This window comes from Somniosus microcephalus, unplaced genomic scaffold (assembly GCF_052327205.1).
Source record: "Somniosus microcephalus isolate GS21.2 unplaced genomic scaffold, FLI_Smic_1.0 unresolved_chr4, whole genome shotgun sequence".
Lineage (NCBI taxonomy): Eukaryota > Metazoa > Chordata > Chondrichthyes > Squaliformes > Somniosidae > Somniosus > Somniosus microcephalus.
The window spans coordinates 32,231,299-32,259,128 of NW_028225182.1; the positions used below are offsets into that span (position 1 = coordinate 32,231,299).

At 43.3% G+C, this 27,830-nt stretch overlaps 1 protein-coding gene across 6 annotated transcripts in view; it reads right to left on the bottom strand.

Moving 5' to 3' along the window:
* Positions 1 to 27,830, bottom strand: part of LOC147090484 (neuroligin-1-like) — a 1,435,039-nt gene that overhangs the window by 781,432 nt on the left and 625,777 nt on the right. For all 6 annotated transcript variants that reach the window (XM_085977252.1, XM_085977250.1, XM_085977255.1 and 3 more), the window contains exon 3: positions 21,067 to 21,123. In XM_085977252.1, the coding sequence (XP_085833378.1) occupies positions 21,067 to 21,123 (57 nt within the window). The remainder of the gene's footprint in view (positions 1 to 21,066; positions 21,124 to 27,830) is intronic.

Here is a 27,830-nt window from a genome sequence, read left to right on the forward strand (position 1 = left end):
GAATACAGATCTGGGGTGGTGAGGACGAGAGTGGGGAACAAAGACCAGGAGTGGCCAGTAACAAGAGTGGGGAACACAGATTTGGAGTGGCGAGGAAGAGAGTGGGGAACAGAGACCTAGAGTAGCCAGGAATTAAGTGAGGAACAGAGACCTTGAGTGGCCAAGAAAGCAGTGGGGAAGAGAGATCTGAAGTGGCGAAGAACAGAGAGAGGACAGAAAAACAGGAATGGCCTAGAATGGTGATCTAGAATGGCCAGTAATGGAGATCTCAAATGATCAGTAACAGAGATCTCGAATGGTCAGTAACAGAGATCTAGATTGGCCGGATATGGAGATCTAGATTGGTCAGTAATGGAGATCTAGATTGGCCAGACATGGAGATCTCAAATGGTCAGTAACTGAGGTCTGGAATGGTCAGTAACTGAGATCTACATTGGTCAATAACTGAGATCTAGAATGGTCAGTAACTGAGATCTCGAATGGTCAGTAACTGAGATCTGGAAAGGTCAGTAACTGAGATCTAGAATGATCAGTAACTGAGATCTAGAATAGTGAGTAACAGGGATCTAGAATGGTTAGTAACTGGGATCTAAATGGTCAGTAACAGAGATCTAGAATAGTCAGTGACAGAGATCTAGAATGGTCAGTAGCTGAGATCCAGAATGGTCAGTAATGGAGATCTTGAATGGTCAGTAACTGGGATCTGGAATGGTCAGTAACGGAGATCAAGAATGGTCAGTAACTGAGATCTACAATGGTCAGTAATTGAGATCTAGAATGGTCAGTAATTGAGATCTAGAATGGTCAGTAAGGAGATCTAGAATGGGCAGTAACAGAAGAATTACAATGGTCAGTAATGGAGATCTAGAATGGTCAGTAATTGAGGTCTAGAATAGTCAGTAACTGAGATCTAGAATGGTCAGTAACAGGGATCTAGAATGGTCAGTAACTGAGATCTAGAATGGTCAGTAACTGAGATCTAGAAGGGTCAGTAACAGATCTAGAATAGTGAGTAACAGGGATCTAGAATAGTCAGTAACTGGGATCTAGAATAGTCAGTAACAGAGATCTAGAATGGTCAGTAACAGAGATCTAGAATGGTCAGTAACAGAGATCTTAACTGGTCCATAACAGGGATCTAGAATGGTCAGTAACTGAGATCTAGAATGGTCAGTAACTGAGATCTAGAATGGTCAGTAACTGAGATCTAGAATAGTCAGTAACTGAGATCTAGAATGGTCAGTAACTGAGATCTAGAATAGTCAGTAACAGGGATCTAGATTGGGCAGAAACTGGGATCTGGAATGGTCCGTAACAGAGATCAAGAATGGTCAGTAAGTGAGAACTAGAATGGTCAGCAACAGAGATCCCAGATGGTCCATAACAGGGATCTAGAATGGTCAGTAACAGAGATCTAGATGGCCAGTAAGGGAGATCAAGAATGGTCAGTAACTGAGATCTAGCATGGTCAGTGACAGAGATCTAGAATGGTCATTAATGAGATCTAGAATGGTCAGTAACAGAAGAACTAGAATGGTCAGTAATGCAGATCTAGAATGGTCAGTTACAGAGATCTAGAATCGTCAGTAACTGAGATCTAGAATAGTCAGTAACTGAGATCTAGAATGGTCAGTAACGGAGTCTAAAATAGTCAGTAACTGAGATCTAGAATGATCAGTAACTGAGATCTAGAATAGTGAGTAACAGGGATCTAGAATGGTCAGTAACTGGGATCTACAATGGTCAGTAACAGAGATCTAGAATGGTCAGTAACTGAGATCTAGAATGGTCAGTAACAGAGATCTCAAATGGTCCATAACAGGGGTCTAGAATGGTCAGTAACAGATATCTAGATTCGGCAGTAAGGAAAATCAGGAATGGTCAGTAACTGAGATGTAGAATGGTCAGTAACAGAGGTCCCAAATGGTCCATAACAGGGATCCAGAATGGTCAGCAATAGAGATCTAGATTGGCCAGTAAGGAAGATCTAGAATGGTCAGTAACTGAGATCTAGCATGGCCAGTGACAGAGATCTAGAATGGTCATTAATGAGCTCTAGAATGGTCATGTAACAAAATAACAAGAATGGTCAGTAATACAGATCTAGAATGGTCAGTAACAGAGATCTAGAATTGTCAGTAACTGAGATCTAGAATAGTCAGCAACTGAGATCTAGAATGGTCAGTAACAGATATCTAGAATGGTCAGTAACTGAGATCTAAAATAGTCAGTAACTGAGATCTAGAATGGTCACTAACTGAGATCTAGAACGGTGAGTAACAGGGATCTAGAATGGTCAATAACTGGGATCTAGAATGGTCTGTAACAGAGATATAGAATGGTCAGTAACTGAGATCTACAATGGTCAGCAACTGAGATCTAGAAAAGTCAGTAACTGAGATCCAGATTGGTCAGTAACTGAGATCTAGAATAGTCAGTAACTGAGATCTAGAATAGTCAGTAACTGAGATGTAGAATGGCCAGTAACAGGGATCTGGAATGGTCAGTAACAGAGATCTAGAATGGTCAGCAACTGAGATCTCAAATGGTCCATAACAGGGATCTAGAATGGTCAGTAACAGAGATCTAGATTTGCCAGTAAGGAAGATCTAGAATGGTCAGTAACTGGCATCTAGAATGGTCAGTAACAGATCTAGAATGGTCAGCAATTGAGACCTAGAATGGTCAGTAACAGAGATCTAGAATGGTCAGTAACTGAGATGTAGAATAGTCAGTAACAGAGATATAGAATTGTCAGTAACAGAGATCTCGAATGGCCAGTAACAGAGATCTAGAATGGTCAGTAACTGAGATCTAGATTTGTCAGGAACAGCGATCTAGAAGGGTCAGAAAGAGAGAACGAGAATGGTCAGTAATGGAGTACTAGAATGGTCAGTAATGGAGGTCTGAAATGATCAGTAACAGAGATCTAGAATGGTCAGTAACTGAGACCCAGAATGGTTGGTAACAGAGAACTAGAATGGTCAGTAACAGAGATCTAGAATGGACAGTAACTGAGATCTGGAATGGTCAGTAACAGTGATGAAGAATGGTCAATGACAGAGATCTAGAATGGTCAGTAACAGTGATATAGATTGGTCAGTATCAGAAGATCTAGAATGGTCAGTACCTGAGAACTAGTATGGTCAGTAACTGACATCTAGAATGGTCAGTAACTGACATCTAGAATGGTCAGTAACTGAGATCTAGAATGGTCATTAACAGAGATCAAGAATGGTAAGTAACTGAGAACTATATTGGCCAGTAAGGAAGAACTAGAATAGTCAGTAACTGTGATCTAGAATGGTCAGTAACTGAGATCTAGAATGGTCAGTGACAGAAGGTCTAGAATGATATTTAAGAGAGATCTAGAATGGTCAGTAACAGAGATCTAGATTTGCCAGTAAGGAAGATCTAGAATGGTCAGTAACTGGCATCTAGAATGGTCAGTAACAGATCTAGAATGGTCAGCAATTGAGACCTAGAATGGTCAGTAACAGAGATCTAGAATGGTCAGTAACTGAGATGTAGAATAGTCAGTAACAGAGATATAGAATTGTCAGTAACAGAGATCTCGAATGGCCAGTAACAGAGATCTAGAATGGTCAGTAACTGAGATCTAGATTTGTCAGGAACAGCGATCTAGAAGGGTCAGAAAGAGAGAACGAGAATGGTCAGTAATGGAGTACTAGAATGGTCAGTAATGGAGGTCTGAAATGATCAGTAACAGAGATCTAGAATGGTCAGTAACTGAGACCCAGAATGGTTGGTAACAGAGAACTAGAATGGTCAGTAACAGAGATCTAGAATGGACAGTAACTGAGATCTGGAATGGTCAGTAACAGTGATGAAGAATGGTCAATGACAGAGATCTAGAATGGTCAGTAACAGTGATATAGATTGGTCAGTATCAGAAGATCTAGAATGGTCAGTACCTGAGAACTAGTATGGTCAGTAACTGACATCTAGAATGGTCAGTAACTGACATCTAGAATGGTCAGTAACTGAGATCTAGAATGGTCATTAACAGAGATCAAGAATGGTAAGTAACTGAGAACTATATTGGCCAGTAAGGAAGAACTAGAATAGTCAGTAACTGTGATCTAGAATGGTCAGTAACTGAGATCTAGAATGGTCAGTGACAGAAGGTCTAGAATGATATTTAAGAGAGATCTAGAATGGTCAGTAACAGAGATCTAGATTGGCCAGTAAGGAAGATCTAGAATGGTCAGTAACTGAGATCCAGAATAGTGAGTAACAGGGATCTAGAATGGTCAGTAACTGGGATCTAGAATGGTCAGTAACAGAGATCTCAAATGGTACATAACAGGGATCTAGAATGGTCAGTAACAGAGATCTAGATTGGTCAATAAGGAAGATCTAGAATGGTCAGTAACTGAGATCAAGAATGGTCGGTAACTGAGATCTAGAATGGTCAGTAACAGAGATCTAGAATTGTCAGTAACTGAGATGTAGAATAGTCATTAACTGAGATCTAGAATGGTCAGTAAAAGAGATCTAGAATGGTCAGTAACTGAGATCTAAAATAGTCAGTATCTGAGATATAGAATTGTCACTAACTGAGATCTAGAATAGTGAGTAACAGGGACCTAGAATTGTCAGTAACTGGGATCTAGGATGGTCAGTAACTGAGATGTAGAATGGCCAGTAACAGGGATCTAGAATGGTCAGTAACTGGCATCTAGAATGGTCAGTAACAGAGATCTAGAATGGTCATCAACTGGGATCTCAAATGGTCCATACCAGGGATCTAGAATGGTCAGTAACAGAGATCTAGATTTGCCAGTAAGGAAGATCTAGAATGGTCAGTAACTGGGATCTAGAATGGTCAGTAACAGATCTAGAATGGTCCGTAATTGAGACCTAGAATGGTCAGTAATTGAGACCTAGAATGGTCAGTAACAGAGATCTAGAACGGTCAGTAACTGAGATGTTGAATGGCCAGTAACTGAGATCTAGAATTGTCAGGAACAGAGATCTAGAAGGGTCAGAAAGAGAGATCGAGAATGGTCAGTAATGGAGTACTAGAATGGTCAGTAGTGGAGATCTGAAATGATAAGTAACAGAGATCTAGAATGGACAGTAACTGAGACCCAGAATTGTTGGTAACAGAGATCAAGAATGGTCAGTAACAGAGATCTAGAATGGACAGTAACTGAGATCTAGAATGGTCAGTAACAGTGATGAAGAATGGTCAATGACAGAGATCTAGAATGATCAGTAACAGAGATCTAGATTGGCCAGTAAGGAAGATCAAGAATGGTCAGTAACTGTGATCTAGAATGGTCAGTGACAGAGTTCTAGAATGGTCAGTAACTGAGATCTAGAATAGTGAGTAACAGGGATCTAGAATGGTCAGTGACTGGGATCTAGAATGGTCAGTAACAGAGATCTAGCATGGTCAGTGACTGAGATCTAGAATGGTCAGTAGCAGATCTCAAATGTCCATAACAGGGATCTAGAATGGTCAGCAACAGATATCTAGATTGACCAATAAGGAAGATCTAGAATGGTCAGTAACTGAGATCAAGAATGGTCAGTGACTGAGATCTAGAATGGTCAGTAACTGAGATCTAGAATAGTCAGTAACTGAGATCTAGAATGGTCAGTAACTGAGATCTAGAATAGTCAGTAACAGGGATCTAGATTGGGCAGTAACTGGGATCTAGAATGGTCCGTAACAGAGATCAAGAATGGTCAGTAACTGAGATCTAGAATGGTCAGTAACAGAGATCCCAAATGGTCCATAGCAGGGATCTAGAATGGTCAGTAACAGAGATCTAGATTGGCCAGTAAGGGAGATCAAGGATGGTCAGTAACTGAGATCTAGCATGGTCAGTGACAGAGATCTAGAATGGTCATTAATGACATCTAGAATGGTCAGTAACAGAAGAACTAGAATGGTCAGTAATGCAGATCTAGAATGGTCAGTCACAGAGATCTAGAATAGTCAGTAACTGAGATCAAGAATGGTCAGTAACAGTGATCTAGAATGGTCAGTAACGGAGTCTAAAATAGTAAGTAACTGAGATCTAGAATTATCAGTAACTGAGATCTACAATAGTGAGAAACAGGGATCTAGAATGGTCAGTAACTGGGATCTAGAATGGTCAGTAACAGAGATCTAGAATGGTCAGTATCTGAGATCTAGAATGGTCAGTAACAGAGATCCCAAATGCTCCATAACAGGGATCTAGAAAGGTCAGCAACAGAGATCTAGATTGGCCAGTAATGAAGATCTAGAATGGTCAGTAACTGTGATCTAGCATGCTCAGTGACAGAGATCTAGAATGGTCATTAATGGGATCTAGAATGGTCAGTAACAAAAGAACTAGAATGGTCAGTAATGCAGATCTAGAATGGTCAGTAACAGAGATCTAGATTGGTCAGTAACTGGGATCAAGAATGGTCAGTAACAGAGGTCTAGAATGGTCAGTAACTGAGACCTAGAATGGTCAGTAACTGAGATCTAGAATAGTCAGTAACTGAGATCTGGTTGGTCAGTAACTGAGATCTAGAATAGTCAGCAACTGAGATCTAGAATGGTCAGTAACAGAGTTCTAGAATGGTCAGTAACTGAGATCTAGAATAGTGAGTAACAGGGATCTAGGATTGTCAGTGACTGGGATCTAGAATGGTCAGTAACAGAGATCTAGCATGGTCAGTGACAGAGATCTAGAATGGTCATTAATGAGATCTAGAATGGTCAGTAACAGAAGAACTAGAATGGTCTGTAATGCAGATCTAGAATGGTCATTCACAGATATCTAGAATAGTCAGTAACTGAGATCAAGAATGGTCAGTAACAGTGATCTAGAATGGTCAGTAACGGAGTCTAAAATAGTCAGTAACTGAGATCTAGAATTATCAGTAACTGAGATCTACAATAGTGAGTAACAGGGATCTAGAATGGTCAGTAACTGGGATCTAGAATGGTCAGTAACAGAGATCTAGAATGGTCAGCAACTGAGATGTAGAATGGTCAGTAACAGAGATCCGAAATGCTCCATAACAAGGATCTAGAAAGGTCAGCAACAGAGATCTAGATTGGCCAGTAAGGAAGATCTAGAATGGTCAGTAACTGTGATCTAGCATGCTCAGTGACAGAGATCTAGAATGGTCATTAATGGGATCTAGAATGGTCAGTAACAAAAGAACTAGAATGGTCAGTAATGCAGATCTAGAATGGTCAGTAACAGAGATCTAGATTGGTCAATAACTGGGATCAAGAATGGTCAGTAACAGAGGTCTAGAATGGTCAGTAACTGAGATCTAGAATAGTTAGTAACTGAGATCTAGATTGATCAGTAACTGAGATCTAGTATAGTCAGCAACTGAGATCTAGAATGGTCAGTAACAGATATCTCAAATGGTCCATAACAAGGATCTAGAAGGGCCAGTAACAGAGATCTAGATTTGCCAGTAAGGAATATATAGAATGGTCAGTAACTGGGATCTAGAATGGTCAGTAACAGATCTGGAATGGTCAGTAATTGAGACATAGAATGGACAGTATCAGAGATCTAGATTGGTCAGTAACTGAGATGTAGAATGGTCAGTAACAGCAATATAGAATTATCAGTAACAGAGATCTTGAATGGTCAGTAACAGAGATCTAGAATGGTCAGTAGCTGAGATCTAGAATTGTCAGGAACAGAGTTCTATAAGGGTCAGAAAGAGAGATCGAGAATGGTCAGTGATGGAGAACTAGAATGGTTGGTAACAGAGATCTAGAATGGTCAGTAACAGAGATCTAGAATGGACAGTAACTGACACCCAGAATGGTTGGTAACAGAGATCTAGAATGGTCAGTAACAGAGATCTAGAATGGACAGTATCTGAGATCTAGAATGGTCAATAACAGTGATGAAGAATGGTCAACGACAGAGATCTAGAATGGTCGGTTACAGTGATCTAGATTGGTCAGTATCAGAGATCTAGAATGGCCAGTAACTGAGATCTAGAATGGTCAGTAACTGAGATCTAGATTGGTCAGTAACTGAGATCTAGAATAGTCAGTAACTGAGATCTAGAATAGTCAGCAATGGAGATCTAGAATGGTCAGTAACAGAGATCCCAAATGCTCCATAACAGGGATCTAGAAAGGTCAGCAACAGAGATCTAGATTGGCCAGTAATGAAGATCTAGAATGGTCAGTAACTGTGATCTAGCATGCTCAGTGACAGAGATCTAGAATGGTCATTAATGGGATCTAGAATGGTCAGTAACAAAAGAACTAGAATGGTCAGTAATGCAGATCTAGAATGGTCAGTAACAGAGATCTAGATTGGTCAGTAACTGGGGTCAAGAATGGTCAGTAACAGAGGTCTAGAATGGTCAGTAACTGAGACTTAGAATGGTCAGTAACTGAGATCTAGAATAGTCAGTAACTGAGATCTAGATTGGTCAGTAACTGAGATCTAGAATAGTCAGCAACTGAGATCTAGAATGGTCAGTAACAGATATCTCAAATGGTCCATAACAAGGATCTAGAATGGCCAGTAACAGAGATCTAGATTTGCCAGTAAGGAATATATAGAATGGTCCGTAACTGGGATCTAGAATGGTCAGTAACAGATCTGGACTGGTCAGTAATTGAGACATCGAATGGACAGTATCAGAGATCTAGATTGGTCAGTAACTGAGATCGAGAATGGTCAGTAACAGCAATAAAGAATTATCAGTAACAGAGATCTTGAATGGTAAGTAACAGAGATCTAGAATGGTCAGTAGCTGAGATCTAGAATTGTCAGGAACAGAGTTCTAGAAGGGTCAGAAAGAGAGATCGAGAATGGTCAGTGATGGAGAACTAGAATGGTTGGTAACAGAGATCTAGAATGGTCAGTAACAGAGATCTAGAATGGACAGTAACTGACACCCAGAATGGTTGGTAACAGAGATCTAGAATGGTCAGTAACAGAGATCTAGAATGGACAGTATCTGAGATCTAGAATGGTCAGTAACAGTGATGAAGAATGGTCAACGACAGAGATCTAGAATGGTCAGTAACAGTGATCTAGATTGGTCAGTATCTGAGATCTAGAATGGTCAGTAACTGAGATCTAGAATGGTCAGTAACTGAGACCTAGATTGGTCAGTAACTGAGATCTAGAATAGTCAGTAACTGAGATCTAGAATAGTCAGCAACTGAGATCTAGAATGGTCAGTAACAGATATCTCAAATGGTCCATAACAAGAATCTAGAATGGTCAGTAACAGAGATCTAGATTTGCCAGTAAGGAATATCTAGAATGGTCAGTAACAGATCTGGAATGGTCAGTAATTGAGACATAGAATGGTCAGTATCAGAGATCTAGAATGGTCAGTAACTGAGATGTAGAATGGTCAGTATCAGAGATATAGAATTGTCAGTAACAGAGATCTCGAATGGTCAGTAACAGAGATCTAGAATGGTCAGTAACTGAGATCTAGAATAGCCAGTAACTGAGATCTAGAATGGTCAGTTAATGAGATCTAGTTTAGTCAGCAACTGAGATCTAGAATGGTCAGTAACTGAGATCTAGAATAGTCAGTAACAGGGATCTAGATTGGGCAGTAACTGGGATCCAGAATGGTCAGTAACATAGATCTAGATTGGCCAGTAATGAAGATCCAGAATGGTCAGTAACTGAGATCTAGCATGGTCAGTGACAGAGATCTAGAATGGTCATTAATGAGATCTAGAATGGTAAGTAACAGAAGAACTAGAATGGTAAGTAACAGAGATCTCAAATGGTCCATGACAGTAATGGAGATCTAGAATGGTCAGTAACAGAGATCTAGAATCGTCAGTAACTGAGATCGAGAATAGTCAGTAACTGAGATCTAGAATGGTAAGTAACAGAGATCTAGAATGGTCAGTAACTGAGATCTAGAATAGTCAGTAACATGAGATCCAGAATGGTCAGTAACTGAGATCTAGAATGGTCAGTAACTGAGATCCAGAATGGTCAGTAACTGAGATCTAGAATGGTCAGTAACTGAGATCTAGAATGGTCAGTAACAGATCTGAAGTGGTCCATAACAGGGGTCTAGATTGATCAGTAACTGAGATCTAGAATAGTCAGTAACAGAGATCTAGAATGGTCAGTAATTGAGATGTAGAATGATCAGTAACAGAGATCTAGAATGGTCAGTAACTGGGATCTAGAATGGTCAGAAACAGGGATCTAGAATGGTCAGCAACTGAGATCTAGAATGGTCAGTACCAGAGATCCCAAATGGTCCATGACAGGGATCTAGAATGGTCAGTAACAGTGATCTTGATTGGCCAGTAAGGAAGATCTAGAATGGTCAGTAACTGAGATTTAGAATGGTCAGAAACTGTGATCTAGAATAGTCAGTAACAGAGATCTAGAATGGTCAGTAATGAAGATCGAGAATGGTCAGTAATTGAGATCAAGAATTGTCAGTAACAGAGATCTAGAATGGTCAGTAATGAAGATCGAGAATGGTCAGTGATGGAGATCTAGAATGTTCAGTAATGGAGATCTGAAATGATCAGTAACAGAGATCTAGAATAGTCAGTAACAGAGATCTAGAATGGTCAGTAATTGAGATCAAGAATTGTCAGTAACAGAGATCTAGAATTGTCAGTAACTGAGATCTAGAATGGTCAGTAACAGAGATCTAGAATGGCCAGTGACTGTGATCTAGAATGATCAGTAACAGAGATCAAGAATGGTCAGTGACAGAGATACAAAGGTCAGTAACTGTGAAATCGAATGGTCAGTAACAAATGATCTAGAATGGTCAGTAACTGAGAACTAGAATGGTCAGTAACTGAGATCTAGAATGATCAGTAACAGAGATCAAGAATGGTCAGTGACAGAGATACAAAGGTCAGTAACTGTGAAATAGAATGGTCACTAACAGATGATCTAGAATGGTCAGTAACTGAGAACTAGAATGGTCAGTAACTGAGATCTAGAATGGTCAGTACCTGAGATCTAGAATGGTCCATCACTGAGATCCAGAATGGTCATTATCGGAGATCAAGAATGGTCAGTAACTGAGATCTAGATTGGTCAGTAACTGACATCTAGAATGGTCAGTAACAGAGATCTAGAATGGTCAGTAACTGAGATCTAGAATGGTCAGTGACAGAAGATCTAGAATGGTCCATAAAAGAGTTCTGGAATGCTCAGTAGCAGAGATCTAGATTGGCCAGTAAGAAAGATCTAGCATGGTCAGCAACTGGGATCTAAAATGGTCAGTAACAGAGATCTAGAATGGTCAGTAACTGAGATCTAGAACTGTCAGTACCAGAGATCCCAAGTGGTCAATAACAGTGATCTAGATTGGCCAGTAAGGAAGATCTGGAATGGTCAGTAACTGAGATCTAGAATGGTCAGTAACTGAGATCTAGAATGGTCAGTAACTGAGACCTAGAATGGTCAGTAATTGAGACCTAGAATAGTCAGTAACAGAGATCTAGAATGGTCAGTAACTGAAAAGTAGAATGGTCAGTAACAGAGATATAAAATAGTCAGTAACAGAGATCTAGAATGGTCTGTAAAAGAGATCTAGAATGGTCAGTAACTGAGACCCAGAATTGTCAGTAACAGAGATCTAGAATGGTCAATAACTGGGATCTAGAATGGTCAGTAACTGGGATCTAGAATGGTCAGTAACTGTGATCTAGAATGATCAGTAACAGCGATCTAGAATGGCCATTGACAGAGATCTAGAATGGTCAGTAACTGTGATCTAGATTTGTCAGTAACTGGGATCAAAATGGTCAGTAACAGAGATCTAGAATGGTCAGTATCTGAGATCTGGAATGGTCAGTGACAGAAGAGCTAGAATGGTCCATAAAAGTGATCTAGAATGGTCTGTAGCAGAGATCTAGATTGGCCAGTAAGGATTATCTAGCATGGTCAGTAACTGTGATCTAGAATGGTCAGTAACAGAGATCTAGAATGTTCAGTAACAGAGATCAAGATTGGTCAGTAACTAAGATCTAGATTGGTCAGTAACTGAGATCTAGAATGGTCAGTAATATATTTCAAGAATGGTCAGTAACCGAGATCTAGAATGGTCAGTAATGGAGCTCTGAAATGGTCAGTAACTGAGGTCTGGAATAGTCAGCAACTGAGATCTAGAATGGTCAGTAACAGAGATCTAGAATGGTCAGTAACTGAGATCTAGAACTGTCAGTACCAGAGATCCCAAGTGGTCAATAACAGTGATCTAGATTGGCCAGTAAGGAAGATCTGGAATGGTCAGTAACTGAGATCTAGAATGGTCAGTAACTGAGATCTAGAATGGTCAGTAACTGAGACCTAGAATGGTCAGTAATTGAGACCTAGAATAGTCAGTAACAGAGATCTAGAATGGTCAGTAACTGAAAAGTAGAATGGTCAGTAACAGAGATATAAAATAGTCAGTAACAGAGATCTAGAATGGTCTGTAAAAGAGATCTAGAATGGTCAGTAACTGAGACCCAGAATTGTCAGTAACAGAGATCTAGAATGGTCAATAACTGGGATCTAGAATGGTCAGTAACTGGGATCTAGAATGGTCAGTAACTGTGATCTAGAATGATCAGTAACAGCGATCTAGAATGGCCATTGACAGAGATCTAGAATGGTCAGTAACTGTGATCTAGATTTGTCAGTAACTGGGATCAAAATGGTTAGTAATAGAGATCTAGAATGGTCAGTGACAGAGATACAAAGGTCAGTAACTGCGATCTAGAATGGTCAGTAACAGAAGATCCAGAATGGTCAGTAACTGAGAACAGAATTGTCAGTAACTGAGACCTAGAATGGTCAGTAACTGAGATCTAGACTGGTCAGTAACTCAGATCAGAATGGTCAGTATTGGAGATCAAGAATAGTCAGTAACTGAGATCTAGATTGGTCAGTAACTGACATCTAGAATGGTCAGTAACAGAGATCTAGAATGGTCAGTATCTGAGATCTGGAATGGTCAGTGACAGAAGAGCTAGAATGGTCCATAAAAGTGATCTAGAATGGTCTGTAGCAGAGATCTAGATTGGCCAGTAAGGATTATCTAGCATGGTCAGTAACTGTGATCTAGAATGGTCAGTAACAGAGATCTAGAATGTTCAGTAACAGAGATCAAGATTGGTCAGTAACTAAGATCTAGATTGGTCAGTAACTGAGATCTAGAATGGTCAGTAATATATTTCAAGAATGGTCAGTAACCGAGATCTAGAATGGTCAGTAATGGAGCTCTGAAATGGTCAGTAACTGAGGTCTGGAATAGTCAGCAACTGAGATCTAGAATGGTCAGTAACTTAGATCTAGAATAGTCAGTAACAGGGATCTGGAATTGTCAGTAACTTGGATCTAGAATGATCAGTAACAGAGACCTAGAATTGTCAGTAACTGAAATCTATATTGGTCAGTCACTGAGATCTAGAATGGTCAGTAACAGACTTCAAGAATGGTCAGTAACAGAGATCTAGAATGGTCAGTAACAGAGATCTCAAATGGTCCATAACAGGGATATAGAATGGTCACTAACTGAGATCTAGAATTGTCAGTAACTGAGCTCTAGAATGGTCAGAAACTGAGATCTAGAATAGTTAGTAACTGTGATCTCGAATAATCAGTAACTGAGATGTAGAATGGCCAGTAACAGGGATCTAGAATGGTCAGTAACTGGGATCTAGAATGGTCAGTAACAGAGATCAAGAATGGTCAGCAACTGAGATCTAGAATAGTCAGTAACAGAGGTCTCAAATGGTCTGTAACAGAGATCTAGAATGGTCAGCAACTGAGATCTAGAAAGGTCAGTAACTGAGATCTCAAATGGTCCATGACAGGGATCTAGATTGGGCAGTAACTGGGATCTAGAATGGTCAGTAACAGATATCTAGATTGGTAAGTAACTGAGATCTAGAATGGTAAGTAACAGAAATCTCAAATGGTCTGTAACAGGGATCTAGAATGGTCTGTAACAGAGATCTAGATTAGCCAGTAAGGAAGATCTAGAATGGTCAGTAACTGAGATCTAGAATCATAAGTAACTGAGATCTAGAATAGTCAGTAACTGAGATCTAGAATGGTCAGTAGCTGAGATCTAGAATGGTCTGTAACAGGCATCCAAATTGGTCAGTAACTGAGATCTAGAAAAGTCAGTAACTGAGATCTAGAATGGTCAGTACCTGAGATGTAGAATAGTCAGTAACAGGGATCTAGAATGGTCAGTAACTGGGATCTAGAATGGCCAGTAACAGAGATCTAGAATGGTCAGTAACTGAGATCTAGAATGGTCAGTACCAGCGAGCCCAAATGGTCTGTAACAGGGATCTAGAATGGACAGTAACAGTGATCTAGATTGGCCAGTAAGGAAGATCTAGAATGGTCAGTAACTGAGATCTAGAATGGTCAGTGACTGAGATCTAGAATTGTCAGTAACAGAGATCTAGAATGGTCAGTAACAGAGATCGAGAATGGTCAGTGATGGAGATCTGAAATGATCAGTAATGGAGATCTAGAATGGTCAGTAACTGAGACCCAGAATGGTCAGTAACAGAGATCTAGAATGGTCAGTAACTGAGATCTAAAATGGTCAGTAACTGAGAGCTAGAATGGTCAGTAACAGAGATCTAGAATGGTCAGTAACTGTGATCTAAATTGTCAGTAACTGAGATTTCAATGGTCAGTAACAGAGATCTAGAATGGCCAGTCACAGAGATACAAAGGTCAGTAACTGTGATCTAAAATGGTCAGTAACAGAAGATCTAGAATTGTCAGTAACTGAGAAATAGAATGGTCAGTATCGGAGATCAAGAATGGTCAGTAACTGAGATCTAGATTGGTCAGTAACTGACATCTAGCATGATCAGTAACAGAGATCTAGAATGTCAGTAACTGAGATGTAGAATTGTCAGTGACAGAAGATCTAGAATGGTCCATAAAAGAGATCTAGAATGGTCAGTAGCAGAGATCTAGATTGGCCAGTAAGGAAGATATAGCATGGTCAGTAACTGTGATCTAGAATGGTCAGTAACAGGGTTCTAGAATGGTCAGTAATAGAGATCAAGATTGGTCAGTAACTGAGATTTAGTTTGGTCAGTAACAGATCTAGAATTGTCAGTAACAGAGATCTAGAATGGTCAGTAACTTAGATCTAGAATAGTCAGTAAAAGGGATCTAGAATTGTCAGTTACTGACATCTAGAATGATCAGTAACAGAGATCTAGAATTGTCAGTAACTGAGATCTAGAATGGTGAGTAACAGAGATCTCAAATGGTCTGTTACAGGGATCTAGAATGGTCAGTAACAGAGATCCAGATTGGCCAGTAAGGAAGATCTAGCATGGTCAGCAATTGAGATCTAGAATGGTCAGTAACTGAGATCTAGAATGGTCAGTAACAGAGATCTAGAATGGTCAGTGACAGAGATCTAGAATGGTCTGTACCTGTGATCTAGAATGGTCAGTCATGAAGATCTAGAATGGCTAGTAACTGAGATCTGGAATGGTCAGTAACCGAGATCTAGAATGATCAGTAACTGAGATCTAGAATAGTGAGTAACAGGGATCTAGAATGGTCAGTAACTGGGATCTACAATGGTCAGTAACAGAGATCTAGAATGGTCAGTTACTGAGATCTAGAATGGTCAGTAACAGAGATCTCAAATGGTCCATAACAGGGGTCTAGAATGGTCAGTAACAGATCTCTAGATTAGGCAGTAAGGAAAATCAAGAATGGTCAGTAACTGAGATGTAGAATGGTCAGTAACAGAGATTCCAAATGGTCCATAACAGGGATCCTGAATGGTCAGCAATAGAGATCTAGATTGGCCAGTAAGGAAGATCTAGAATGGTCAGTAACTGAGATCTATCACGGCCAGTGACAGAGATCTAGAATGGTCATTAATGAGATCTAGAATGGTCATGTAACAAAATAACAAGAATAGTCAGTAACTGAGATCTAGAATGGTCAGTAACAGATATCTAGAATGGTGAGTAACAGGGATCTAGAATGGTCAATAACTGGGAGCTAGAATGGTCCATAACAGAGATATAGAATGGTCAGTAACTGAGATCTACAATGGTCAGCAACTGAGATCTAGAAAAGTCAGTAACTGAGATCCAGATTGGTCAGTAACTGAGATCTAGAATAGTCAGTAACTGAGATCTAGAATAGTCAGTAACTGAGATGTAGAATGGCCAGTAACAGGGATCTGGAATGGTCAGTAACAGAGATCTAGAATGGTCAGCAACTGAGATCTCAAATGGTCCATAACAGGGATCTAGAATGGTCAGTAACAGAGATCTAGATTTGCCAGTAAGGAAGATCTAGAATGGTCAGTAATTGAGATCTACAATGGTCAGTAACAGAGATCTAGAATGGTCAGTAACTGACTTCTAAAATGGTCAGTAACAGAGATCTAGAATGGTCAGTAACTGAGATCTAGCATGGTCAGTGACAGAAGATCTAGAATGGTCTGTAACAGAGATCTAGAATGGTCAGTAATGGAGATCAAGAATGGTCAGTAACTGTGATCTAGAATGGTCAGTACCAGAGATCTAGAAAGGTCAGTAACTGAGATCTAGAATTGTCAGTAACAGATCTAGAATGGTCAGTAACAGAGATCTAGAATGGTCAGTGGTGGAGATCTAGAATGTCAGTAACAGATCTAGAATGGTCAGTAACTGTGATCTAGAATGGTCAGTAATGGAGATCAAGAATGGTCAGTAACTGTGATCTAGAATGGTCAGTACCAGAGATCTAGAAAGGTCAGTAACTGAGATCTAGAATTGTCAGTAACAGATCTAGAATGGTCAGTAACAGAGATCTAGAATGGTCAGTGGTGGAGATCTAGAATGTCAGTAACAGATCTAGAATGGTCAGTAACTGGGATCTAGAATGGTTAGTAACAGAGATCTAGAATGGTCAGTAACAGAGATCTAGAACGGTCAGTGATGGCGATCTAAAATGGTCAGTAATGAAGATCTAGAATTGTCAGTAACTGAGATCTAGAATGGTCAGTAACAGATCTAGATTGATCAGTAACTGAGATCTAGAATGGTCAGTAACTGAGATCTAGATTGGCCAGTCACGGAGATCTAGGTTGGCCAATAACTGAGATCTAGTATGGTCAGTAATGGAGATCTAGAATGGCCAATAACAGTGGGAAACACAGATCTGGAGTGGGGCCGAGAACCGAGGTCTGCTGTAGCCAGGAATAAAGTGTACAGTTAACTGGAGTGGCCAAGAACGAAGTCAGAAACATGGATATGTAGAGGCCCGCACAGAGTGGGGAACATAGATCTGGAATGGCAAGTAATTTAATGGGCAACGGAGATCTGGAGTGGGCAGTAACAACAACAGTAACTTGCATTAATTTAGCACCTTTAACGTGTTAAAACATCCCAAACAGGAGCATTATAAGACACAATTTGACACTAGGGCAGATGACCAAAAGCTTGGTCAAATAGGTTACAAGGAGGAGAGAGAGGTTTAGGGAGGGAATTCCAGAGCTTGGGACCTAGACAGCTGAAGGCACAGCCGCCAATGGTGGGGCAAAGGAAATCGGGGCTGCGCGAGAGGCCAGAATTGGAGGAGCGTAGATATTTCGGTGTGTTGTAGGGCTGGAGGAGGCTACGGAGGTAGGGAGGGGGGGCGAGGCCATGGAGGGATTTGAAAACAAGGATAAGAATTTTAAAATCGAGGCATTGCCAGACCGGGAATCAATGTAGGTCAGCGAGTACAGGGGGTGATGGGTGAACGGGACTTGGTGCGACTTAGGATATGGGCAGCAGAGTTTTGGATGAGCTCAAGATTATGTAGGGCGAAAGATGGGAGGCCGGCCAGGAGAGCGTTGAAACGGTCAAGTCGAGAGGTAATGAATGAGGGATGAGGGTTTCAGCAGCAGATGAGCTGAGGCAGGGGAACAGAGATCTGGAGTGGCCTACAACAGAGTGGGGAACAGAGAACTGGAATGGCCAGGAACAAGGTGGGGAACAAAGATCTGGAATGGTCAGTTACAGAGTGGAGATCAGAAATCTGGAATGGTCAGTTACAGAGTGGAGAACAGAGATCTGGAATGGTCAGTTACAGAGTGGGGATCAGAGATCTGGTGTAGCCAGGAATAAAGTGAAGAACAGAGATCAGGTGTGAGCAGGGAGGGAGGCAGGAATAAGGATCTCTACAGGGATCTGAAGTTGTCCGCAACAGAGTGAGGAACAGAGATCTGGAGTGGCCAGGGACACAGGTAGGAAGAGAGATCTGGAGTGGCCAGTAACAGAGTGAGATACAGAGAACTGGAGTAGCCATGAATAAAGTGAGGAACAGGGATCTGGACTGGCCAATCACAGAGAAACAGAGCGGAGAAAGAGATGTGGAATGGCCAGGAATAGAGTCAGGAGCAGGCATTTGGAGTGGCCAGGGACGGAGTGAAGAACTGAGTTCTAGGGTGGGCTGGAATAGAGTGGGGTACAGAGCTCTGGATTGACCTGTAGCACTGATCTACTGTGGCCAATGACAGAGATCTGGACTGGCTAGTAAAAGAGTGGGGAACACAGATCTGGATTGAGCCAGGAACAGAGATCTGGAGCGAGATCTGCGGTGGCCTGCAGCAAGAGGTCTAAAATGGCCAGGAAAAGAGTGGGGAACACAGATCTGCATTGAGCCAGGAACAGACTGGGGAACACAATTCTGGAGTGGCCGGGAACAAAGTCAAGAGCAGAAACCAAGAGTGGCGAGTAAGGGATTGGGGAATGAGTTTTGGAGTAGCCAGCAACAGCGATCTGGAGTGGACAGGAACAGTGACCTGGAGTGGACAGGAACAGCGATCTGGAGTGGACAGGAACAGTGATCTGGAGTGGACAGGAACAGTGACCTGGAGTGGACAGGAACAGTGACCAGGAGTGGACAGGAACAGTGACCAGGAGTGGACAGGAACAGTGACCTGGAGTGGACAGGAACAGTGACCTGGAGTGGACAGGAACAGCGATCTGGAGTGGACAGGAACAGTGACCTGGAGTGGACGGCAACAGTGACCTGGAGTGGATGGGAACAGTGACCTGGAGTGGACAGGAACAGTGACCTAGAGTGGACAGGAACAGTGACCTGGAGTGGACAGGAACAGTGACCTGGAGTGGACAGGAACAGTGGTCTGGAGTGGACAGGAACAGTGACCTGGAGTCGACAGGAACAGCGATCTGGAGTGATGGTAACAGACTAGAGAACAAAGATCTGCTGTGACCAGCAATGGAGATTTGGAATGGCCAGGAACAGACTGGGGAACAATAAACTGGATGGTGAGGCATGGAGTGTGGAACACTGATGAGGCGTTGCCAGGAACGGATATCTGGAGTGGCCACCATCAGAGTAGCCAGGGACAAATTGAGAAAGAGAGCTCTGGAGTGGTCGGGAACAGAGTGGGGAGCAGGGATATGGATTTGCCAGTAACAGAAAGTTGGCGTGACAAGCAACAGGGATCTGGAGCAGCCAGGAAGAGAGAGCTCGATTCACCGGGAATAAGGTGGGGAACAGAGATCTGGAGCGAGCAGCAACAGAGATCTGGAGTGGCCTGGAACAGGACTCTGGCGTGGCCACTTAACCATCAGAAATCAGAAAGCAGCAGTGAAGGACACAGGTCTCCTGGATTACAGGTGCTGGAGAAGTGGGTACCTCATCACCAGCAAGACAGCAAGGCAGGAGCGGTGTCCGTCTTGAGGGCAGCGGAGGCATAGTCAGCTTTAATCACTTCATTTCTCAGTTAACGTGGGGCTCTGGCTGGGGCAGGAGTGAGCGACTCCTGTTCAATGAAGGCATTCAACATCAAAGCCAAGTAGGTCCCTCTCAGCTATCCCACTCCACATTCTGCTCTCTCTCTCTCTGTGGGGTGGGGTGGGGTGGGTGGGGTGGAGCAACCTGGCTGCCATTCCCAGAGCCACAAGTGGAGAAGTTGTGACTGCAGCACAGCCACACGCTCTTGCAATCGCCTAACCCTCGGAGAGCTTGCAAACGATCAGATGTCAGTGTTCGAAATGAGGTGGTGATTGGACAATCAAATGTCCCCCTTTGGACAGCGATTAGCGAAGGGCCAGCCAGGTTGGGGGGGGGGGGGCGGTGGGGAATCCCGCTGTCCCGACACCGGGCTCTACGAGCGACACCTCACCCTTGCCCCTTTTTGAACTCACCTTTTTTTGTACCGCCTTGCCCACGAAGTAGGGGACGGTTGGACCAACAGCGGACTGTTTCAGTCGCATTATTCAGCTAGAAGCCGGAAGTGCCCGTGCTTTGGGTAACTCGACCACGTCAAAAGGTTTTTTGCAGCCCCCCAATACAGGGCTCGGGGGGAGGGGGGTGGGGGGGGTGGAACGACGTAAAGGCTGCAACGAGGGTCGTCGCTGTGTCACCCACTGCACCCGCCGGCCGAGAGGAGAAACACCTGCACCTGATTTAGAGAACCTCCTTGAGGTCAAGTGGACAGCTGGTTCTACTGAATTGCTTCCAGAGACTCAAACCAGCCGAAGTAGCAGATCTTCACCCAGCCACAAGTCCTGGTAAACAGGGAGGATTGATAACCCAAGGGTTTGGTTAGGAAGAGAGTCCCGGGCTTGGGGAATTAGACCCAGAGGGGCAGGAGACCCAAGACTCCATCACTAACAATCTGAAGCCCACCATTAGATTTCCCTCTTTGATATTAGAACCAATACTTTTCACCGACAAAACAGAAATAGGACACACACGCACGCACACACCAAAACATAAATAAGACATTGAATAAAACCGCTGTCACTAAAAGCAAGTCATTACTCAATGGGTTGCAGGATTAAGACTACAGACCGGGTTTAACCGTGAATCTTTCTCTACAGCCAGACTTTCCAAAGCTTACAGAACATTGAAAACGATTCATTAAAAAAAAACGGACGAGTGAAAAGAAAAAAAAAAAAGCACATTGAAAGAGAGTGCAAAAAAGTTTCGGAAGATGAAAAAAAAGAAGCTTTCGAAATAAAAGGAGATTTAAAAAAAAGAAAAACTCCGGAGGAGGGTGGGTTGGGGGGGGGGGGGAGGTGGGGGAATCATTAACATGCATCGGAAAAAAAAATACCTTCATCTTCAGGACCGCCAAATGCTCCGTTATCATCGTGTTTTTTTGTGAGAGGACCTAGGACCAGAAAAAACGGGAGGAGAAGAAAAGAGATTTCAAAAACCAACATTGCTGTGCTTTTTTTTTTTAATTAAATTTTTTTTTTTTTTCAAAAAAAGATACAATCAAGAATTGAGTTTCAAAAATTCTAAGAAGAAGATTCACTTCGGTTTTTGTTTATGGAAAAAAAAAAGAGACAAGCATCAAAACACACAAGAAAAAGACAATTGTTCTGCTTTTTTAAACTTAATGTTCTTTTCGCTTTTTTTGATCAAGAGCAAGCGAGAGAGAGCGAGAGAGAGAGAGAGTGGAAAAAAAAGCGGGTTAGACAAGTCAAAAAAGAACAAAATCTTCCCCACCCCTCCCCTGGGAAAAAAAAACGGATTGGCAAGAAGACCAAACATTTCCTCAAGAATTCTTAAACACGTCAAGAAGAATCTCTTTTTTTTTAAACGTGGAATAACGGAAATCATTTTTTTTTTAGCTAAAAATACTTCAAAAGTCAACTTATGTCGTCTTAGCTCTTAACGACGTCTTATTTTGTTGGTCTTCTATTCCTCCGTGAAGCATTTGTTTAAGCTATGTTACAGGCGCATATTTCTTGGTAAGCGTTTCAAAGAAAGTCTTCCTTATTGAAAAGCAAAAACCTCATCGTTGGTTTCCTGGCGTTATTCGCCTCAGAGATTGACTCTGCTCTGTAGCTGCCTGGAGGCCTAGGCTACAAGGCCTTTTTTGATTGGGTCAACACGTTATTAAGCCGCCCCGGTGTCACTCCGCCAGAATCGGCACCACCAGTGCCCCCCTTTTTCGGGCACCACTGATGTGATATATGGTCGCGGGGGGGGGTACCAAATAAAAGCAATCCGCTTAAAATACAGCAACGGAAAGTAAGCTTAGCAATTGAATCAGGCGGTTTATAAAGCACGTCATGTTCCCCGCGGTGCCCATCGGTCACAGAAGGCCTCAAGGACACCACATGAACGTAGGAAACAAGAGCAGGAGTAGGCCGTACGGCCCCTCGAGCCTGCGCCGCCATTCAATAAGATCACGGCTGACGTTCGACCTCAACTCCACCTCCTCGCCCGATCTCCATACCCCTTGATTCCCTTAATATCTAAAAATCTATCGATCTCTGTCTTGAATATACTCAACAACTGAGCCTCCACAGCCCTCTGGGGGAGAGAATTGCAAAGATTGCTCCCTCTCCAAGTTCACGGACAAAGGCATGGAAGAGAGCAGCCAAAGCGAACGCCCCCCCACTCCCCCCCCATTCCATGGGCCCTGCCCGTCCTCGAGCTGTAAATTCCTAGGCTTCAGGGCACATCCTGAGGTAGTTGGTGGAGTTCATGTTTGCGGACAGAGATTATGACCCCTAACCAGGGCCCAAGGAACAACAGAAATGTCTCCTCGCCCAATTGCAGATAGATTAGGCTCCAGGTCTAACTTCAAAAGACTTTTTTTCCCTCTCAAACCTGAGGAAGTTTTTCTCTTCAGGATGTCATAGAGTCATAACGGCACAGAAGGAGGCCATTCAGCCCATCGATTCCGTGCCGGCTCTCTGTAGAGCAATCCAGTCAGTCCCATTCCCCTGCTTTATCTCCGTAGCCCTGCAAGTTTATTTCCCTCCAGTGCCTATCCGGTCTCCCCTTGAAAACATTGAGGCCTAGAAATTCACTGGCGTTAGCGCCGCTTTTGAGGCGCTAGAGGGCCTAGCGGCGAAGTTATGGCCAGTTTTGAAATTGACAGGGGCCCTAAATTGGCGTTAGGCCGGTAGCGCTGCGCCGGCACCGATGACGTCATCGGTGTGCGCAGCGTCCCGGTTGCCATGGTAACCCGCCCGAACTCGGAAATTGAGTTGCGGCCGCCTCGCCCGTGGCAGCCGCAAGCAACGTTCTGGCAGAGGTGCCTTACAGAACGTTGCGCCGGCGCATTAAAGGCCCCGCGGCGGCCGGCCGCTTTCCCGCCGCCCGCCTGGCCGCAGCACCCTCCCCGGACTTCCCCCCCCCCCCCGGAACAGAAGCAAGCCCGGCACTTGTCCGAGGTGCCGGGCTCATTTTTAAAAAGATTATCGCGGGCCGCGGCCGGGTGCAGGCAGCTCCTCCTTAAGGGAAGGAGGAGGCCTGCACTTCCCGAACCTGCCGCACCGCAGCGGGCGCCGCAGCGCCGGAATAGCGCCGAAATTCAGCGCATAGCGCCAGTTTTCAGGCGCTAACAGCTTTCAGCAGCGCCGGCAGCCGTTTGGGCGCAGAAGTAGTGAATTTTTGGCCCGCCCAGCGCGACTTAGCTCCGGCACTAACTTCCGGCGCTAAAGCCGTCGCTGCACCAAAACCCAATTTCTAGGCCTGAGTGTCTCCGCTTCCACCACTTCCGTCGGCAGCGAGTTCCAGGTCCTCACCACTCGCTGCGTAAAAAAGTTTTTCCTCACATCCCCCCTGTATATTTTGCCAAAAACCTTAAATCTGTGTCCCCTAGTCCTTGTACCATCAACTAGTGGTAACAGCCTTTCCCCATCTAGCCTATCCAAACCCGTCATAATCTTGTACACCTCGATCAAATCACCCCTCAACCTCCTTTGCTCTAATGAAAACAAATCCAGCTTCTCCAACCTGTCCTTGTAGCTAAGATCCCCCATCCCCGGAACCATTCTGGTAAATCTCCTCTGTACCCTCTCAAGGGCCTTCACATCCTTCCTGAAGAGTGGTGACCAGAACTGACCAGAAAGGTTCAGCATAACATCTCTACTTTTGTGCTCAATACCTCTGTTTATGAAGCCCAAGATCCTATATGCTTTGCTAACCACTCTCTCAATATGTCCTGCCATTTCAGGGACCTATGCACATTAACTCCCAGGTCCCTGTGGCCCTGCACACTCTTTAAAACTGTGTGATGATCAGGGGCAAAGCCTGGGGAAAAACAAAGTTAACTATACAGCTGGGGCTCTTACACGTAGACACAGAAAAACTGATATAATGCCAATTTGTAGTAAGGCTTCAAAGGTTGCTAGGCCGATGATGTCATGAGGTCATTTATCTATAATGGAAAAGCTTTATCTCACTGATTTAACGATCACTCTCAGCGTTTGGCAAACTCCTGACTGGAAAATATCCCGAATCTGGACGATCCTTCAGAATCTGTTAATGCCGCACTAAAATTCCCCGTTTTGACTTAATGTTGAATTTTCTGTGCCCATTTTATTAAAGATGTAAGTAACACAAGTGAGTCTCCCCTCGCAGTAAGCCAGAAGATTCATTGCTTCATCACAAGGCAAGTTATGTTATGTAACGCACGGTATGTTCACATAAACAGAGAGGGTTGATGAGGGTAGTGCGGTTGATGTTGTGTATGTGGACTTTCAAAAGGCATTGGATGAAGTACCACATGTTAGCAAACTTAAAGCGATGGTATTAAAGGGACAGTGGCAGCGTGGATACAAAATTAGCTAAGGGACGGCAAGCAGAGAGTAGTGGTGAACAGTTGTTATTCAGGCTGGAGAGAAGTGTGCGGTGGTGTTCCCAGGGTTCGCTGTTGGGGCCACTGCTCTTTTTGATATATAGTAATGACCTGGTCTTGGGTATACAGGGCATAATCTCAGGTTTGCTGATGACACAAAACTCAGAAATGTAATAAACAGTGTGGAAGATAGTAATAGACTTCAACAACAACTACTTGTATTTATATAGCGCCTTTAACGTAGTAAAACGTCCCAAGGTGCTTCACGGGAGCGTTCTAAAACAAAATTTGACACCGAACCACATAAGAGGAAAGTTAGCTAGATGACCAAAAGCTTGGTCAAAGAGGTAGGTTTTAAGGAGCGTCTTAAAGGAGGAGAGAGAGTGGCGGAGAGGTTTAGGGAGGGAATTCCAGAGCTTGGGGCCCAGGCGGCTGAAGGCACGGCCGCCAATGGTGGAGCGATGGAAATCGGGGGATGCGCAAGAGGCCAGAATTGGAGAAAGATAGGGAGGGGGGCGAGGCCATGGAGGGATTTGAAAACAAGGATGAGAATTTTAAAATCGAGGCGTTGCTTAACCGGGAGCCAATGTAGGTCAGCGAGCACAGGGGGTGATGGGCAAACGGGACTTGGTGCGAGTTGGGGCACGGGCAGCCGAGTTTTGGATGAGCTCAAGTTAACGTAGGGTGGAATGTGGGAGGCCGGCCAGGAGTGCGTTGGAATAGTCGAGCCTAGAGGTAACAAAGGCAGGGATGAGGGTTTCAGCAGCAGAGCTGAGCCAGGGGACGTTACGGAGGTGGAATTAGGCGGTCTTGAGACAGACTAGTGAAAATGGGCAGACACATTGCAGATGATATTTAACACAGAGAAGTGTGGGGTGATACATTTTGGTAGGAAGAATGAGGAGAAGTAATATGAAATAAATGGTACAATTTTAAAGGGGGTTACAAGAACAGAGAGACCTGGGGGCGTATTTACACCAATCTTTGAAGTTAAGAAGTAAGTTAAAACAAGCATATGGGATCCTTGGTTTTATTAATAGGGGCTACAAAAGGAAGGAAGTTATGCTAATCCTTTATAAATCACTGGTTCGGCCTCAGCTGGAGTAATTTGCTCAATTCTGGGCACCGCACTTTAGGAAGGATGTCAAAGCTTTGGAGAGGGTGCGGAGGAGATTTACTAGAATGGTGCCAGGGACGAGGGACTTCAGTTATGTGGAGAGACTGGAGAAGCTGGGGTTGTTCTTCTTAGAGCAGAGAAGGTTAAGAGGAGATTTGATAGAGGCGTTCAAAATTATGAAGGGTATTGATAGAGTAAATAAGGAGAAACTGTTTCCACTGGCAGAAGCATCGGTAACCAGAGGACACAGATTAAAGTGATTGGCAAAAGAGCCAGAGGCGACATGAGGACTTTTTTTTTTAACGCAGCGAGTTGTGATCTGAAATTAGCTGCCTCAAAGGGCGGGGGAAGCAGATTCAATAGTAACTTTCAAAAGGGAATTGGATAAAATCTTGAAGGGAGAAAATCTGCAGGACTGTGGGGAAAGAGCAGGGGGGAGTGGGACTAATTTGAGAGCTCTACTAAAGACAGACATGATGGGCCGAATGGCCTCCTTCTGTGCTGTTTAATTCTGTATATTACAAGCTGAACTCCTGTGGCATTGCACATGGATCTAACACACGGGTGCGATGTTTAGCTGTTAATCTGACCTGTTCCCTCAAAGTCAGGAACTTTTTTGTGAGGCAGATTAGGTACACCCTGAGCTCAAGGAGAGCTCGATTTGTATTGTGAGGGTTCTGTAGATTGGCAGATGCCTGTAAATCCCTGGCTTCTGCTCCAGGGGGCAGGCTATTGAGATCAGAATAACCAGCAGGAAACGACTGGCTTTCTTCCTGTTTGCTTATGCATTGTTTTTTTTTAAAAAGATTGCTGCGATGTGATTTGCTCTTGCATTTTGCTTCACTGACAAAGTGTGACACTTTGAAGTGTGACATCTGAAGTGTAACACTTGGGGTATGATTCAAAAAAGCTTTGGTTACTGGGAGAGATCATTACCCGGCGGTAGTGCAACATCGGAAATTCAGCCGTTCAAGGTCTGAACTGGAAATATTTTATAAAGATATAGTAAAGGTGGTCGTCAGTTGATGAATACAAGGTTGCTTTATCTACACGTTCATGACAGAGTTGGGAGAGACAACTGAAACTCGCTCCATGGAGCCACCTAGTGACATGAGCCTGAAACTACATTGTGACAGTTGACATAGCAAAATTGAATGCATTTTCTTTTAAGTACATGGCGCCGCTGGCAAGGCCGAAACTAATTACCCATCCCAAGTTGCCCTTAAGAAGTTGGTGATGGGTCACCTTCTTAAACCACTACAGAAGGTGAAGGTGCTCCCACAGTACTACCAGGGAGGGTGTTCCAGGATTTTGAAGGAACAGAGGTATATGTCCAAGTCAGGGTGGTGTGTGACTTGGAGGGGAACTTGGAGCTGGCGGTGTTCCCATGCGCCTGCTGCCCTTGTCCTTCTAGGTGCTGGAGGTCGCGGGTTTGGGAAGTGCTGCCGAAGAAGCCTTGGGTGGCTTGCTACAGTGCGCCAGTGATGGAGGAGGCGGATGATTAGGCTAGCGTACGAAGTGCCGATCAAGCGGACTTCTTATCAGAGTGGTTATCAACAGTGTGTGGCAAGAAAGTGGCAGGACAAGTTGAGAAGGTTGTTAAAAAAGCTTACGGGATATTTATAAATAAAGGCACAGAGTACAAAAGCCAGGGAGATTTGCTAAAACATTAAAGATCACTGGTTCGGTCCCAGCTGGAGTATTGTGTCCAATTCTGGGCTCTGCAATTTAGGAAGGATGTCAAGGCCTTGGAGAGGGTGCGGAGGAGATTTACTAGAATGATACTAGGGAAGAGGGACTTCAGTTATATAGAGAGAGACTGGAGAAGTTGGGATTGTTCTCCTTAGAGCAGAGAAGGTTAAGAAAAGATGTAATAGAGGTGAGAGTAGATAGGGAGAAACTGTTTCCAGTGTTACCCAGAGGACACAGATTTAAGGTAATTGGCAAATGAATCTTGGGGGAGATGAGGAGAATTGTTTTTACACAGCGAGTTGTGATTTGGAATGTGCTGCCTGAAAGGGCGGTGGAAGCAGATTCAATGGTAATGTTCAAAAGAGGAATTGGATAAATACTTGAAAAGGAAAAATTTGCAGGGCTGTGGGGGAAAGAGCAGGAGGGAGTGGGACTAATTGGAGACCTCGTTCAAAGAGCCGGCACA